The sequence below is a fragment of the Ipomoea nil genome, unplaced genomic scaffold (assembly GCF_001879475.1).
Source record: "Ipomoea nil cultivar Tokyo-kokei standard unplaced genomic scaffold, Asagao_1.1 scaffold2845, whole genome shotgun sequence".
In the NCBI taxonomy this organism is placed as follows: domain Eukaryota; kingdom Viridiplantae; phylum Streptophyta; class Magnoliopsida; order Solanales; family Convolvulaceae; genus Ipomoea; species Ipomoea nil.
In genome coordinates, this window is record NW_017619273.1 from 7,031,431 (window position 1) to 7,048,023 (window position 16,593).

Sequence of the window (16,593 nt, forward strand, 5' to 3'; positions counted from 1 at the left end):
ACTCCCTTTTAAGTTTTTGCCCTCAAAGACTTAACAATTTTACACTTGACCATCGTCCCATCTAGACATTTATTCATCTTTCTAGTTTCAACTAGTTAGAATTTGTTTATTAAATATTACCCATTTTTTATACTCTCTATCACAATTTACATGTCATATTTACTATTTATTAGTCAAACAATTATTTCTTTCTTTACTTATTTTTATTAATTAATTTAATTTTTTTTTTATATTTGATAGTACTTTTAACATAGTTTCAAAATATATAAATTTTATATATTAATACTAAACTTAATATTATAAAAAATTAAATTAAAAATAACTTCAATAAAACTTGGTTAACCAAGACATATAAAATTGCACGAAAGGATTAGTAATTAAATGGTGAATGTTAATCATAGTTGTTATATTAAAATTAGACATTACAGGTCATTAAATGACTATCTTACTATTTATTGAATTTGTCACCACTCACCATACTGAATACTAAGCTACTTTATTTATTTATTTTGTCATTCAATGAATGATTCCCGACAACTACACCATTTTTTTTATCTTTGAATTAAAATATTTAATGCTACAAGTTGCAGAAAACCACCAAAACATTTAACTTTAAAAAATAGCATTGCATTATAGAGGCAGCCATTATTGAATTCCTGTTGATATTAATTAAATTAGTTCCACATTTGCTTCTTCTGTGAAAGCTTGCACACAATCGAAGTAACTAACAAAAAATTGCATTATCACACACAAACTGATCTAGAGATTGAAGAATGGCTTGTGTAGCAGTAGCTTCTCTTGTGAGAACAATAGAGATTGAGTTCTTGCAATATAAGCCTCGTCCACTTGTACTGCACAATCATCTCATCTCTTCCAACAAACACTTGATCCAATCTTTCCACCAAAATCTTGGATTTCTAATATGTCAGCTCGAGGAGGAAAGAATCGATGGTGTTGAAGCAGTTAAACGCTTGGAAACCAAGCTCAGGGATTTAGCTTTCAGAGTGGAAGATGAAATCGAATTCCTAGTAGCACACCTTTATGATTATGAATATTTAGACGGAATAGCAGATCTCTTTGTGGAAGAGAGGGACACAAATGCGGAGAAGACGACTCAGCCTTGTGTGAAACTTGGTCAAGTTTTTCAAAGTGCAATGGAAGAAATTGAAGCCATCAAGGAAGAGTTGGTGAAAATCAAGAATATGGACGAGGCAGAAGGAAGAAAGACAGCCCCTGATGTTATACGAAGGTCTGAAGTTCTTTCCTCCCAGCACGCTTCACACTCCAAGGAACAAATGGTCGGGAAAGAAGACGAGTTTGGGACAATCAAGAAGCTGCTAACTGAATTTGGATCCAAGGAAAAAAAAGTTGTATCAATTATAGGTATGGGAGGAATCGGTAAAACAAATTTGGCCAGACAACTTTATGAAGATTCATCAGTTTCTATCCACTTTGACGTGCGAGCTTGGGTTGTCGCATCACAGCTTCACAATAAGAGGCAAATGCTTGTAGGTCTTCTTAATTCAATTTCCAAACAAGGCAACCTAGAAAACTCCACTGATGAGGATCTTGCTTTAAAACTCTACCAATGTTTAAAGCGTCAAAGGTACATGGTTGTGGTTGATGATGTGTGGAGTGGTGAGGCATGGGATGATGTTAGCAATTGCTTTCCTGATGATGGAAATGGGAGTCGAGTATTGTTAACTACTCGTCTCGTAGCAGTGGCAAATTATATTAGCTCCGACAATGACTTTTTTCATCATATGCAATTATTGGATCAAATTGATAGTTGGAATTTATTTTGTGAAAAGGCAGGTAAATCTCGTGGTGCTGCATTTGAGATCATCGGGAAGCCAATTGTTAAAAAATGCAAAGGATTGCCTCTAGCAATAATTGTGGTTGCCGGACTATTCTCCAAACTCAACACACTAAATGAGTGGGAGAATATTGCAAAAGCTCTAGATTCTTCTACAACAACAACTATTGCGGAAACATGTTCAAAAATACTCTCACTCAGCTACAATCACTTGCCTCACCACTTAAAGGCATGCTTTTTATATTTAGGGATTTTTCCAGAAGATAATAAGATCATTGCTAATGAGCTTTCAAGGTTATGGTATGCGGAAGGACTTGTAAAGGCTTCCGAGAATGAAAATTTCGATGTAGTGGCTGAAAGGTACATACAAGAACTTATGGATCGAAACCTAATTCTTGTGAGCAAGTGGAGTTGTTGTGGAAGAAAAATTAAAGTGTTTGGGGTGCATGATTTATTGCATGCCTTTTGTGTGAAAGAAGCTCAAAATGAGAACCTTCTGCATGTTATTCGAAATAATGGTTCAGATTTTCCTCAAAGAAGCTTCCGTTGGGTAAGCATACAATCATCAAATTTTGATGTGTCTACATTACCTTATTCATCAAGAAGCTGTCGGTCCATCTTCTGTTTTTCACTCTCCACAAACTTAAATTTGAAACAATTCAAGCTATTGAGAGTATTATTCTTTATTAGCCACCCTTGGATGTACAAAAATATTGTGGATCTTGTCCATTTGAGATATTTACCTCCAGCTCTTCATAAACAAAATATTATGGAACTGTTCAAGGCTTGGAATCTTCAAACACTATATATTCGTGCATTTGATAGGAACTATTTGGAGTTTCCACAACTGCAATATTTTTGTTGTTTATTTATTACGGGACATCCTCCCAAATATGTTCATCAAAACTTGCAGAGTCTTTCTTGGTTGAGGCCTAATCATTGCACAAAAAACTTCTTTACACATGTTCCAAACTTAAAGAAGATACGGATTTTCGGTGAAAAAATTGAGTGCAATGATTGCATCGAGAACCTTGTCGGTTTACAGCAGCTGGAGAGACTGAATATTCATGGTAATAGATGGCATTATACGATTCCAAAAATGATCCAGATTAATAGCCATATTGTTCTCTTGAAAAGCCTTAAGAGGTTAAAATTTCGAAGTACTTGTTTTGGGTGGAATGGAATTAATGTTCTTTGCAAGTTGCCTAGGTTGGAGGTGCTCGAGTTAAGTGGTGCATGTGTAGGCGAAGAGTGGGAGCTACCAGAGGATGACAAATTCTGCCAGTTAATTGTTTTGAAAATTGGTGCAACTAATCTCGAGGATTGGAAAGCCACTGGTGATCATTTTCCAAAACTTGAGCACCTCTCCCTTTTTTCATGCAAGGAACTGAAAGAGATCCCCAGCGAGTTTGCAGAAATTTCAACATTGAAATCAATCCAATTAAGGCGCTGCCTTCCTTCTGTGGTGGCTTCAGCCAAGGAAATAAAGGAAGAACAACTTGATTATTTGAATAATATTGTGAATGTGGTTGTGACGAAGCAACATGCAATGGCTACTAGCTTTCCGGTCTCTCTCCCGGCCTTTATTATCTTTCTTAATTACTTACTTTTCTTTCTAAACTCCATTCAATTTCATCATTATCCTAATTTAGTTTCAACCATTCATGACAGGTTTTTGAGCATTGATGAGTATGATGAAGCTTAGTTTGATGGATGAAATTGAATTGTGCCAGAACAGTACAAGGAGAAAAGCTTGAGAAAAGAAGAGTAGAGAAAAATGGGTATGCATGCATGTCTATCTATCATTGTGAATCATAAAATTTGACCTTGCAACATTGTATGAGAAAGCATTGCATCACTCTAATTAATTCATTTGCATGTGCTACTTTAAAGCGTCCTTTAATTTGTTGTGCTTTTTGTTTTAAAAACCTTTGTTTCTATTTCATTCATAAGGTAATGCTTGAAGTTCATTCAATGTTTATATTGGTTTGGCCTTTAACTTTGCAGCTCAGTTAAATGTTATTATAATTTATTTTTGATTGAAGTGAATAAATGTTATAGCAGTAATAGCATATATATTCAGCAAAAGAATGCCAGAATGGCAAATTTGTGGGGTGGTGTGCAATGAGATATTTGAAATTATAATGTAAAAGCAGCATCTTATCATTCATCAACTCCATGCCAGCAGATTTGTGCATTACTGGAGACTGTTTTCTTTTACCGTCGCTGGTCTCAATAGGCGGCTTCCAAGCTTAAAACCACGACAACAGAATTGTTGATCAGAGTTATTATTCCCTCCTGAGATTCTTCTATTCTCCAGCAATTGCAAGGGATCAAATGGCTTGCCAACAGTGACTTGCAAGCTCTTCAAATTGCTTGTATATACCTTGCTGGTAACTGGTGTCTATCTTTTAGTTTTCTCCCTATGTGTTTCTAGTTTAATCAGTTGCTTAGCTCTCTCAAATTAATGTTGTCTACAACCATTATATTAGGGCAGGAGGTTTAATTTTCGACTACTTCAGTGAATTGTTGAGAAAATATGTGATAGAAAGTTGATTTGATTAATGTGATAGAAAGTTGGGTAAAGGTTTTTTTTTTTTTTTTTTTTTAATATTGAAAAAATTCACACACTTGCTATTATTCCCTAATTGATCAAAAGTAAAGTGTAATGAAGGAAATAACAAAAGAAGTTGATAGTGCTTCGCCATTCGCCAAGAATTATAACTCCCCTAGTCTAATGTTCCCTCTCTAGGAGAAATTTTCACTATATAACAGGGCGTTTGGTTGGAGGGGGAAATTATGTGGGAAAGGAATTGTAATTTCATGGGAGTTGAATTATTGGGAATAAAGTGGGAATTTAAATTCCAGTGTTTGGTTGACAGGAATAGAATTACTGGGAATTTCAATTCCAATGTTTGGTATACATGGGAATTGAAAGGAAATAAGTAGTATAAAGTCAAAAATGTCCATTATTGTTGTTAGACATTAATTTTAGGTTAAAAAAGGAAGGGGTAATATTGACTCATCACTATCTTTTTTTCCTAGGAATTAAAATACCAGGGGGACATGGGATTTTAATTCCATGAAAATGGAGGAATTGCAATTCCATGGAATTACAATTCCCTCCAACCAAACTACGGAATTTAATGACATTTGGAATTAGGTGGGAATTAAGTGGGAAGGGAATTTAAAATCCCTCCAACCAAACGCCCTGTAAGTAGTACTAGTAATTGTCCCGTGCGATGCACGAGCTATTATTAATTTAACAAATTTATCAATTAAATTTTTGACATCCTCTGAATTAGCAAAGAAAGTAATGGTTGTGGAAACAGAAAAACGTACTTGAGTTCTTGAGCTCAGAATTAGTTTGATTAAAAATGTAAGTATAACTATACAATAATAGTTAATATTTTTAAAAGTTTAATTATGCTATTAGTATGTTGATTTTAAAGTTTATTGTTACTTGTATTATTATTTGAATTTGAATTTTTTTTTTAAAGGAATTTGAATTTGAAATAACTACTTTAATTATATAACTAACGTATTTAAATAAAACTTGTAAATAAAATAACAGGCGATATTTGTCGAAAATCTCCACCAAAAACTTATTCATTTGAAAAAGATTATTTATTAAAGAACTATATTTATTTTATATCTAATTTCCCCTCTTTATATATGTGGAGTCAAATTAATTATAATCGACGTTTAAATGAATATATAAACAAATTATATTAAATATAAAACTTTTTCAAAAAAAAAATATTAAATATAAAACTTTACCAATAAATTTGAACACAATAAACTTTTTTCCATACTTCATTATGCTTTAATATATATAGAGATAGAGCTATAATAATAAAATATAATTTATAAAATATAAATACACATAATAATTTAAAAAAAAATATGTATAAATACATCTACCCACACAATTAATGCATTTATACTTGAATCTTATTTCTATCAACTAGTTTTGTACGCGCATTGCGCGATTGTGATAATGCCCAATGTTTTTTTTTTAAATAAGTAATTTAACGTATATCAAGGCAAGATTATATTGGAATTGTTCATGCATACATAATTAAATGTTGAATTTGCGTATTTAAATAGGTATGTAATTCTAAGTTTAAAAATGCAAGATAATATAGTCAAGATTGATTATAATTGTCAATAAAATAATTGTATAGGTATGGTTGAAACCAAATACGGGACATAAGGGAGAGCAAATAAAAATTAGGGCATAAAATATTAAATATATACTATATTGAAGAGCTAACTGCTGATTGCCAAATAAGAACATTGCGAGATAATTTCCCACTTCAATTTGTTGTGTGATTTGAATACTCTTTTCGTCCATAAATCCCCCAAGTAGTTAATACGATTGGCTTAATTATATATATATATATATATATATATATATATATATATATATATATATATATATATATATATATATATATATATAGGGTTGAGTTCAAATGAGGACAACAATATATAGAGGACTGTGAGGACAAATAATGGGCATACAACAAATTACTATCAGGCACACAATTTAATACATAATGGCACACAAGAATACATGTAAGCATCAGGTTTCGAACCTAGGCTCTATTAATTAACAAAAGTATGCACGCGACATACAAACTGTGGCACACGACTACATTCGGCCATGCACACAACATACAGGCTAATGGCACACACTACATCTGTCCTCACAGTCCTCTATAATATACTTGTCCTCATTTGAACGCAAGTATATATATATATATATATATATATATATATATATATATATATATATATATATATATATATATATAACAATTATTATTATTATTATTATTATTATTATTATTATTATTATTATTATTATTATTATTATTATTATTATTATTATTATTATTATTATACTCTTAGATCATTTTACATGTTAATCTAAACAGCTAATTTTTTCAAATATCTTTTTATCAACCATTGATATAATTCACTTGTCAAATATGCTAATATAATCCGCTAACGCTAACCGCTAACTGCTGATTATCAAACCAAGACATTGCGAGATAGTTCTCACTTCAATTTGTTGTGTGATTTGAATACTCTCTTTGTCAACAAATCCCTCAAATAGTTAATATGATTGGCTTTATTAATTATATATTTTTTAAATTTTTCATGGTATCAATAAAATACTTGGTAAATAAATATATAGCATTATTTTGTATTATAACTTTGATATTTAATTAAAAAAAAATAGTGCACAAAAAATATAATAGACAATGTAGTGAATATAATTAATTGATGAATTTGAATGTAAAGAATTTTTACATTGGAGAAAAATAAAGACAATATAACTAATAAAATTATTTCTCTTAATTAATTTATTGATTATGAATAATTTTTTTTAATAAAGACATTGTAGGGACAATGTAGCGAATATAATCAATTGCTGAATTTGAATGTAAAGAATTTTTATATTGGAGAAAAATAAAGACAATATAACTAATTAAATTATTTCTCTTATTTAATTTATTGATAATGAATAATTTTTTTTTTTTTTGAATAAAGACATTGTAGACACATAATTCTAAATTAAAGAAATGCATATGTATTATTTTTTGTTGTAGCTACTAAATTATTATTTAATTTAATAAGAGTTAAATAGAGTACTAATTATGCCAACTTTGATTGAGATGAAGTTCGAACCTAAGACCTTTCTTATTGAAATCAATGGATAAGTCAACGGTGAACTAACAGAAATTAACGGAAAAGATAATATTTAACGGAAAAGTTAACGGATAATCATAATCATTAAGGATAAATTTGGAAATCTCAAGGAAAAATTAAAATTTGATCAATCTGAGCCATTTATTTAATTAAAATCTGTGACCGCCATTTTTTCTATCCATTATAGGCCTAACTCTCTTGGACTCTTATTAGTATATATATAGTAGAAATGCATTCACACTTTGGGAGAAAATTTTGTAGCTATATTCTGCTTTATTATATATATATATATATATATATATATATATATATATATATATATATATATATATATAAAGAAGATAAAAGATTAGTTTTGTACAAAACTTGAATACAATAGCTACTACAACCGGCAAATTATATTATGCACCGCGCGTCTTTTTTTTTAAATGAAAATAAACAGTGTTTGCTTCCGCCGTTTCGCACCCTTTTGCAAAAAGTAACTCTGTTATTCAGTGTCATTTTGTATACACTGCAGTTTCAGTTCAACACAACTACAGTTTCATTTTGATATAACTATAGTTTCATTCGATATTTATAGACTCAAATATGTGAAAATGTCATTTAATTTTATTTTATATACACTATAGTTTCATTAAAACACAACTATATGATCATTTTGATATAATTACAACTTTATTGTACAATATACACTCAAATATGTGAAATGTTATTCAGTTTCATTTTATATACACTGCAGTTTCATTTCACTATAACTACAGTATCATTTTGATATAACTGCAGTGTCGATTTAGATATATTATAGTGTCAATTGGTATTTAATACACCAAACAAGCGGACTCCGTTAACTCTAACGGCGCCGTTTTTGACCGTGGTGCACATGCACCGCGGTCTATAATATAACGACTGACTACAACCCATCACAGCCTATAATTAACTGCAAGATTCAACTAACCCAATCTATTTCACAAGAACTTATACGTGATGGTACTCCTTTATATGCAAATTAAAGGATTTTAATTAGCTCTAAAACTCTAGTAAACTGGTATAGATGTATTCTTTAAAATTTAGGGAGCTGAGAGAAGTTTTGGCAATGTAAAGGTGATGTGTTGGGACTCAAACTTGAGAAAAAGACCAATTAAGATGAATAATGTTATTGTGGAGAAGAGAAGTTGGAAGCAGCCATCAATATAATGCATCCAAGGATAGAGATTCAACCTCAACTCTCTATAACAAAGTTCTAGACAAATTTGTTTTCGAAACTTTGCAATCTGAAGGATGCAAATAAATCATAATTTACACCAACTACGAGCTGTAACAACATCTTTTTATTAGGGACGGAGCCAGAAATTCAATAAGGGGGCGAAGAAGTACAGACGGATTCGAAAATTTTTTCAGTAAAGGCAAAACATTAAAACAAAAGAGATAATTTAAAAAAATAAATAAATAAATTACCTAAGAAATATAGTTGTAAATATTGTTGGATATGGACGAAAAATAAAACGCAACGAAACTGTATAAAAATATTCATAACAAAATATGAAACATAATTAATTTGATAAAATAATTTGAATATAAAACATATTATAAATTACACATCTCATTATTAATATAAAAAAATGTTATATACATATGTGTGTATTAAATATTAAAAAAGCAATCAAAAACATGACTGTCTACCAAAAGATTTGTACCTATAACCTTTGCTATTATCAAACACCTACTCTGCTAACTAATCTATCCCATTTCTTATTGACATTTGATAGTTTTTTTTATACTAATACTAAAACATGTACTATATCTTTATCTTTATATATATATATATATATATATATATATATATATATATATATATATATATATATATATATATATATATATTATATAATATTATATAATAAAGCAGAATCCTAGATTTCCCTCCAAAATTGTAAATGGGCTTTGTGAAAATGGGTTGCAGAGAGAAATCTAGGATTCTACTTTATTTTATATATATATATATTACAAGTATAGTACATGATAATGTTATTAAAATGATATATTAATTGACATTTAATATAAAACGATGTCGTTTTAGAGTAGATCAGGTCCACCATGATTGTGCTTTCTTCTGGTCCTAGATATAATTTTCCAATTATTATGGACGAGATCAATTTGCACAAAGAAAATGAAACTTTCATTAAACAATATTCTCTGTAGTGGGTGTTATTTTAGTTGCTTTGCTGTTTAATTTGTCTACATTTCTAACAACCATTTTGACAAATATTTTTTTAATACTAATAAAGATATAGAATTGATTCCTGTGCACTGGAATCTGGAATGATAATTAGTGAAGGATCTTGCATGTGGCAAAACCATAATTTGTTTTTAAGGATTTTTAGACTTTTAGCATTTCTATACAAGGATTAATAAATTTGTTAAAGAAAAACACCCCACGTGATAAAGACGCAATTAAAAAATAAAAAATAAACATTAGGGACCGTTTACTAACTGAAAATTTTTGAAAATTGAAAAATAAAAAACAAAAGACATGTTTACTAACACAGTTTTTCATTTTGAAAATTGAAAATAATTTTTAAAAATTTCTGAAAAACTAGAACACACTTAAAAACTGTTTTCGAAATGGAAAATAGAATCATCTATCATCTATTTAGTTATATGTCACTATAACCACATTGATATGATTACATTCATTATCATCTTATTTTACTTATCACTATCTTTTATATTTTCTACTTACTTTACTTATTTAAATATAATTTATTTGCTTACACTTTAAAGTTAGACATTATTTACATTATCAAAATTAAGAATTAAACTATATATAATGTTTTAGATTTTGATTGAACTCAAGAGATTATTAGTTCAAATATTTTTAATTATGTTACATCATAATACAAGTTCGGTCAAATATCGGATATTGAAATCTCATATACATTAGAATTCAAAGTAAAAGTTACATATTCATATACATGTCATTCAAATGAATATATCCAAAAAAATATTTTAAATATTAACTCAAAAATGTTAATATTATCTAAACTAAATTTTAGGTGAAAACTGAAAAATTAGAAAACAAAAACTAGAGAACGGTTTTCTGTTAGTAAACAAGTTTTCTAAACAGAAAACAGAGAATGAAAACTGAAAAATTAGAAAACAGAAAACAGAAAACAGTTTTCTGTTGGTAAACGGACCCTATTATTCTTAATATATAGTCATGCAATGCACACATGGGCAACTCAACTGGTCATAGAGGTGAAAGTTTGGAAGAATGATCAGGGATCGAGTCTCATCAGTGGTAGTGTGGGAGCAACCTCTCAAAGTGAAGGGTAAGCAAAGGTCTAGCCTCTGTGGTTCATGTTCAGTTGAGTTACGTTACCATGATTTATATCCTCCCAAATGCTCGGGCCCTTAGGGTTGGGGTTCAACATTTGGAAGAATATATAGTCATGCAAGATACATCCAAATTTTTTCTTTGACTTCGCGTTACCTCATTTAATTATTTAATTTTTTTTTGAATGACGAGAGAAACTGTAGATACTATCTGAAAATATGTAAACAATGAGATAAATTAGCCTAGATCTTTTATAGCTAACCGACTCAAACCAAGAAGATCAATAGACCATGTACTCCCATGGATAATCGAACTTGTAATCTTATGGTTACTAAGTCAATAACCTAACCAATATTTGATTATAAGTGTGATCAATTAATTCGTTGACACCTAATAAATATAAATTACATTATGAGTAAAAATTAAGGGTCACTTTGGAAACCAAAAAATGACTTTCGAAAGTTATTTTTGGATTTTTCCTTGTTTGGTTATTCAAAGAAAATAAAGTTAAAAGAGAAATGTTATTCTGGTCAATGAAAAAAATTAAAGGTTCAATAACTTCAATTTATAGTCGGAATACATTTTTCAAATTCTTTTTTTTTTCCTTGTTTTTTTTTTTAATCTATCTTTAAGCTTGTTTACGAATTATTATTACAACTAGCCTCACCAAAAAATTAAAATATTTTTTAAAAATAAGTCATTTTAAAAAATCATTTTTCAAAAAAAAATATATATATATATATATATATATTGTCAAAGCTTCCAAACAAACCCTACATTATATAAAAGGGTCTAAATTCAAAGTTTACAAGGAAATTAAATATTGATTAGTCTCTCTCAATAAATACACCATACCGCATGCATTAAGTACTGCCCATACAATAATCAGCAGCAGAGAGAGATTACCAAATCCCAAATTCCACAACTCCTTTCCTCTCCTCTCCTCTCCTCAGGTATGCATTATCTTCCCCTCTTAGCTTTCTTCCTTAAAAACTTGCTAAATTCTACAAAACTAATTACATTTACTCACATCTAACTAAAATTCTTAGACCCTTTATTTCAATTTATATCGCTAAGCTGTAATATAAACTTTTTCTATTGTGTACCCATTTGCACCAATTAATTGATAGTAGACTGATTATTTTTTTTTTGATATTTTTCATTCTTAAAGTATATATTTTTTGCTCCTCATTTGTATGCAAAGCGAGTTATTTTCATTTTTCAATTGTTTGTGATTTTTGTTTTTTTTTTTTTATTAACTCAAACCTTAAATAGTTTAGGGATGAAAAATGTCTTTTTCCTGACAAAATGTGCAAGAAAAATTAAGGGATGGAAAGTGATTTTTCTTAAAATTCATTGACAAAAAATAGCATTTTCCCAAGAGAATAGGTAGATATTGTTGAAATTTGAAAACATATATCAAAGACTCTAACAATTTTACAGCTGACCATCCCATCTAGACATTTATTTATCTTTCTAGTTTCAACTAATTAGAATTTGTTTATTAAATATTACCCATTTTTTATACTCTCTTGGTTCAATCTTTGTTAATCGAATCTGTGTTGTTGTTGATACGTGTTGGAATGTGTTTGGACATGGTTTTGGGTTCCAAACGGACCCTAATTAGAATTTGTTTATTAAATTTACCCCTTTGTCACAATTTATCTGTCATATTTTACTATTTATTAGTCAAGTCAATTCTTTCTTTCATTACTTATTTTTAATTAATTTTAAATTTATTTTTTGTATATATTTAATAATGCTTTTAAAATTATTTCAAAATATATAAATTTTACATACTAATACTAAACTTAATATTATAAAAAATTAAATTAAAATAACTTCAATCAAACATGATTAACCGAATTGAACAAGATACATAAAACTGGACAGAAGGAATAATAATAATTAAAAATTGAATGTTAATCATAGTTGTTATATTAAAATTAGACATTACAGCTTATTAATGACTATCTTACTATTTATTGGATTTGTCACCATACTGAATCCTAAGCTACCATTTTTTTTTTTTTTGGTAATTCAATGAATGATTCCTGACAACTACATTTTTTATATCTTTCCAACAAGAAGCTAAGCTATGATGTTATCTTTGATCGAATTAAAATATTTAATGCTACAAGTTGCAGAAAGCCAACAAAACATTTAACTTTAAAAAATATCATTGCATTATAGAGGGTGTCTTGCCATTATTGAATTCCTGTTGATATTAATTAAATTAGTTCCACTTGCTTCTTCTGTGAAAGCTTACACACAATCGAAGTAACTAACAAAAAATTGCATTAACAAGGGTGTTTTGCCATTATTGAATTTCACCATGTGCAGTGCAGTTCCTGTTGATATTAGTTCCACTTGCATATTCAATTCTGTGAAACCTTACCCACAATAATCAATCAAAAGAGTTGCAGTTGCAGTTTCATCTATCGCACACAAACAGATCTAGATGGCTTGTGTAGCTGTAGCTTCTCTTCTGAGAACAATAGAGCTTGAGTTCATGCAATATAAGCCTCGTCCACTTGTACTGCACCATGATCTCATCTCTCACAACAAAGGCTTAATCAAATATTTCCACCAAAAGCTTGGATTTCTCATAAATGAGCTCGATGAGGAAAGAATCAATCTGGATGGTGTTGAAGCAGTTAAAGACTTGGAAATGAAGCTGAGGGATTTAGCATTCAGAGTGGAAGATGAAATCGAAATCCTAGTAGCACACCTTTATGATGATGAGGAAGATGCGGAGAAGACGACTCAGCCTTGTGTGAAACTTGGCCAAGTTTTTCAAACTGCAATGGAAGAAATTGAAGCCATCAAGGAAGAGTTGGTGAAAATCAAGGCAGAAGGAAGAAAGACAGCCCATGATGTTATACGAAGGTCAGAAGTTCTTTCCTCCCAGCACGCTTCACACTCCAAGGAACAAATGGTCGGAAAAGAAGACGAGTTTAGGACAATCAAGAAGCTGCTAACTGAACATGGATCTAAGGAAAAAAAAGTTGTATCAATTATAGGTATGGGAGGAATCGGTAAGACAACTTTGGCCAGACAAGTTTATGAAGATCCATCAGTTTCTATGCACTTTGACGTGAGAGCCTGGGTTGTCGCATCACAGCTTCACAACAAGAGGCAAATGCTCGTAGGTCTTCTTAATTCAATTTCCAAACAAGGCAACCTAGAAAACTCCACTGATGAGGATCTTGCTTTAAAACTCTACCAATGTTTAAAGCGTCAAAGGTACATGGTTGTGGTTGATGATGTGTGGAGTGGTGAGGCATGGGATGATGTTAAAAATTGCTTTCCTGGTGATGGAAATGGGAGTCGAGTATTGTTAACTACTCGCCTCGCAGAGGTGGCAAATTATATTAGCTCCAAGAATGACTTTTCTCATCATATGCAATTATTGGATCAAACTGATAGTTGGAATTTATTTTGTGAAAAGGCAGGTAAATCTCGTGGTGCTGAATTTGAGATAATCGGGAAGCCAATTGTTAAAAAATGCAAAGGGTTGCCTTTAGCGATAATTGTGGTTGCCGGATTGTTCTCCAAACTCAACACACTAAATGATTGGGAGAATATTGCAAAAGCTCTAGATTCTTCTACAACAACTGTTGCGGCAACATGTTCAAAAATACTCTCACTAAGCTACAATCACTTGCCTCACCACTTAAAGGCATGCTTTTTATATTTAGGGGTTTTTCCAGAAGATAATGAGATCAATGCTAATGAACTTTCAAGGTTATGGTCTGCGGAAGGACTTGTAAAGGCATCCGAGAATGAAAACTTTGATGTAGTGGCTGAAAGGTACATACAAGAACTTATGGATCGAAACTTAATTTGTGTGAGCAAGTGGAGTTGTTGTGGAAGAAAAATTAAAGTGTTTGGGGTGCATGATTTATTGCATGCCTTTTGCGTGGAAAAGGCTCAAAAGGAGAACCTTCTACATGTTGTTCGAGAAAATGGTTCAGAGTTTCCTGAAAGATGCTTCCGTTGGGTAAGCATACAATCATCAAATTTTGATGTGTCTACACTATGTTATTCATCAAGAAGCTGTCGGTCCATCTTCTGTTTTTCAGAACGCATAAGCTTAAATTTGGAACAATTCAAGCTATTAAGAGTATTCTTCTTTAGGCGCTTTCTGATACACTATAATATTATTATAGTGGATCTCGTCCATTTAAGATACTTACCTCCACCGTTTCATCATATAAATATTGTGGAACTGTTCAAGGCTTGGAATCTTCAAACACTATATATTTGTGCAGATCATAGGAACTATTTGGAGTTTCCACAACTGCAATATTTTCGTTGTTTATTATCTATTATGGGACATCCTCCCAAATTTGTTCATCAAAACTTGCAGAGTCTTTCTTGGTTGAGGGGTAAGCATTGCACAAAAGAATTCTTTTCACATGTTCCGAACGTAAAGAAGATACAGATTGACGGTGGAGTAAGAGAGTGCAATGATTGCATCGAGAACCTTGTCAGTTTACAGCAGCTGGAGAGACTGAGTATTTGTGCTAGTGAATTCAATAATACAAGTCCAAAGATGATCCAGATTAACAGCCATATTGTTCTCTTGAAAAGCCTTAAGCGGTTAAAATTTGAAAACAATCATTTTGAGTGGAATGGAATTAATGTTCTTTGCAAGTTGCCTAGGTTGGAGGTGCTCAAGTTAAGTGATGCCTGTGTAGGCAAACTGTGGGAGCTATCAGAGGATGACAAATTCGGCCAGTTAATTGTTTTGGAAATTGGCTTAACTTATCTCAATGATTGGAAAGCCACCGGTCATCATTTCCCAAAACTCCAGCACCTCTCCCTTTTTCGGTGCAAGAACTTGAAAGAGATCCCTAGCTGGTTTGTAGAAATTGACGGATTGAAATCAATCCAATTAGCGCGTTGTCGTCCTTCTGTGGTTGCTTCAGCCGAGAAAATCAAGGAAGAACAACTTGATTATGGTAATAGTGTGGATGTGATTGTGGCAGAGCAACATGGCTAGCTACTAGCTTTCTGGTCTCTCTCCCGGCCTTTATCTTTCTTAATTACTCACTTTTCTTTCTTAACTCCATTCAATTGTATCATTATCCTGACTTAGTTTCACCATTCATGACAGGTTTCTATGAAGCTTAGTTTGATGGATGAAATTGAGTTGTGCTAGAGGAGTAGAAGAAGGAAAGCTTGAGAAAAGAAGACTAAAGAAAAATGGATATGCATGTCTATCTATCTATCATTGTGAACTCCCTCTGTGTTTCTAGTTTAATCAGTTGCATGCTTAGCTCTCTCAAAGTTGTCTGTCTAAAACCATTATATTAGGGCAGGAGCTGAGGTTTTCGACTACTTCATCCCCCCTAAATGTCCATTTCTCCTTGTCACACCTTTTCCTGAAATTATCAAAATCGGCTTGAATTGCAACCTCATATATCTTTTCCTTTTTTACTCGATTGGCACATCATAGCCTCAATAGCTTTTAATTTACATCTCCAATTTTAAAATGGCAACTTTGTAAAATTGCATGAGGGACTTTAAACTACTGCTACAATATTTCTCATCTCATCTGCAGCTTCATTTTCTGACACTCCTAGCTAGTTTACTGGGACTAGCCTCATCACCATTTTGTTTGGGGAGCAGAGTCTTTAGGAATAAGGGCAGTTCTGGGCAAGGAGTGCCCATAAGCAGAGTCTCACACTTCAAACTTTCTTTCCATGTATGATGA

The 16,593-nt window shown here is 31.2% G+C and overlaps 3 protein-coding genes across 3 annotated transcripts in view; all 3 read left to right on the forward strand.

Moving 5' to 3' along the window:
- LOC109159971 (putative late blight resistance protein homolog R1B-23) overlaps window positions 1-2,318 on the forward strand; it is a 33,369-nt gene extending 31,051 nt beyond the window's left edge. The window contains exons 2-3 of the mRNA XM_019308088.1: window positions 736-2,045; window positions 2,167-2,318. Coding sequence (XP_019163633.1) covers window positions 774-2,045; window positions 2,167-2,208 — 1,314 coding nt within the window. The 5' untranslated portion in view covers window positions 736-773 and the 3' untranslated portion in view covers window positions 2,209-2,318. The remainder of the gene's footprint in view (window positions 1-735; window positions 2,046-2,166) is intronic.
- Window positions 2,319-2,458: 140 nt separating this feature from the next.
- Window positions 2,459-3,674, forward strand: LOC109159975 (putative late blight resistance protein homolog R1B-14). Its single transcript, XM_019308091.1, has 2 exons — window positions 2,459-3,383; window positions 3,488-3,674. Exons 1-2 carry the CDS (start codon window positions 2,517-2,519, stop codon window positions 3,500-3,502), a joined length of 882 nt encoding a protein of 293 aa, XP_019163636.1. The 5' UTR covers window positions 2,459-2,516; the 3' UTR covers window positions 3,503-3,674.
- Window positions 3,675-13,332: 9,658 nt separating this feature from the next.
- LOC109159911 (putative late blight resistance protein homolog R1B-17) lies at window positions 13,333-16,181 on the forward strand. The gene is made up of 2 exons (XM_019308021.1): window positions 13,333-15,893; window positions 15,994-16,181. Exon 1 carries the CDS (start codon window positions 13,333-13,335, stop codon window positions 15,877-15,879), a length of 2,547 nt encoding a protein of 848 aa, XP_019163566.1. The 3' UTR covers window positions 15,880-15,893; window positions 15,994-16,181.
- The last annotated feature ends 412 nt before the right edge of the window (window positions 16,182-16,593 follow it).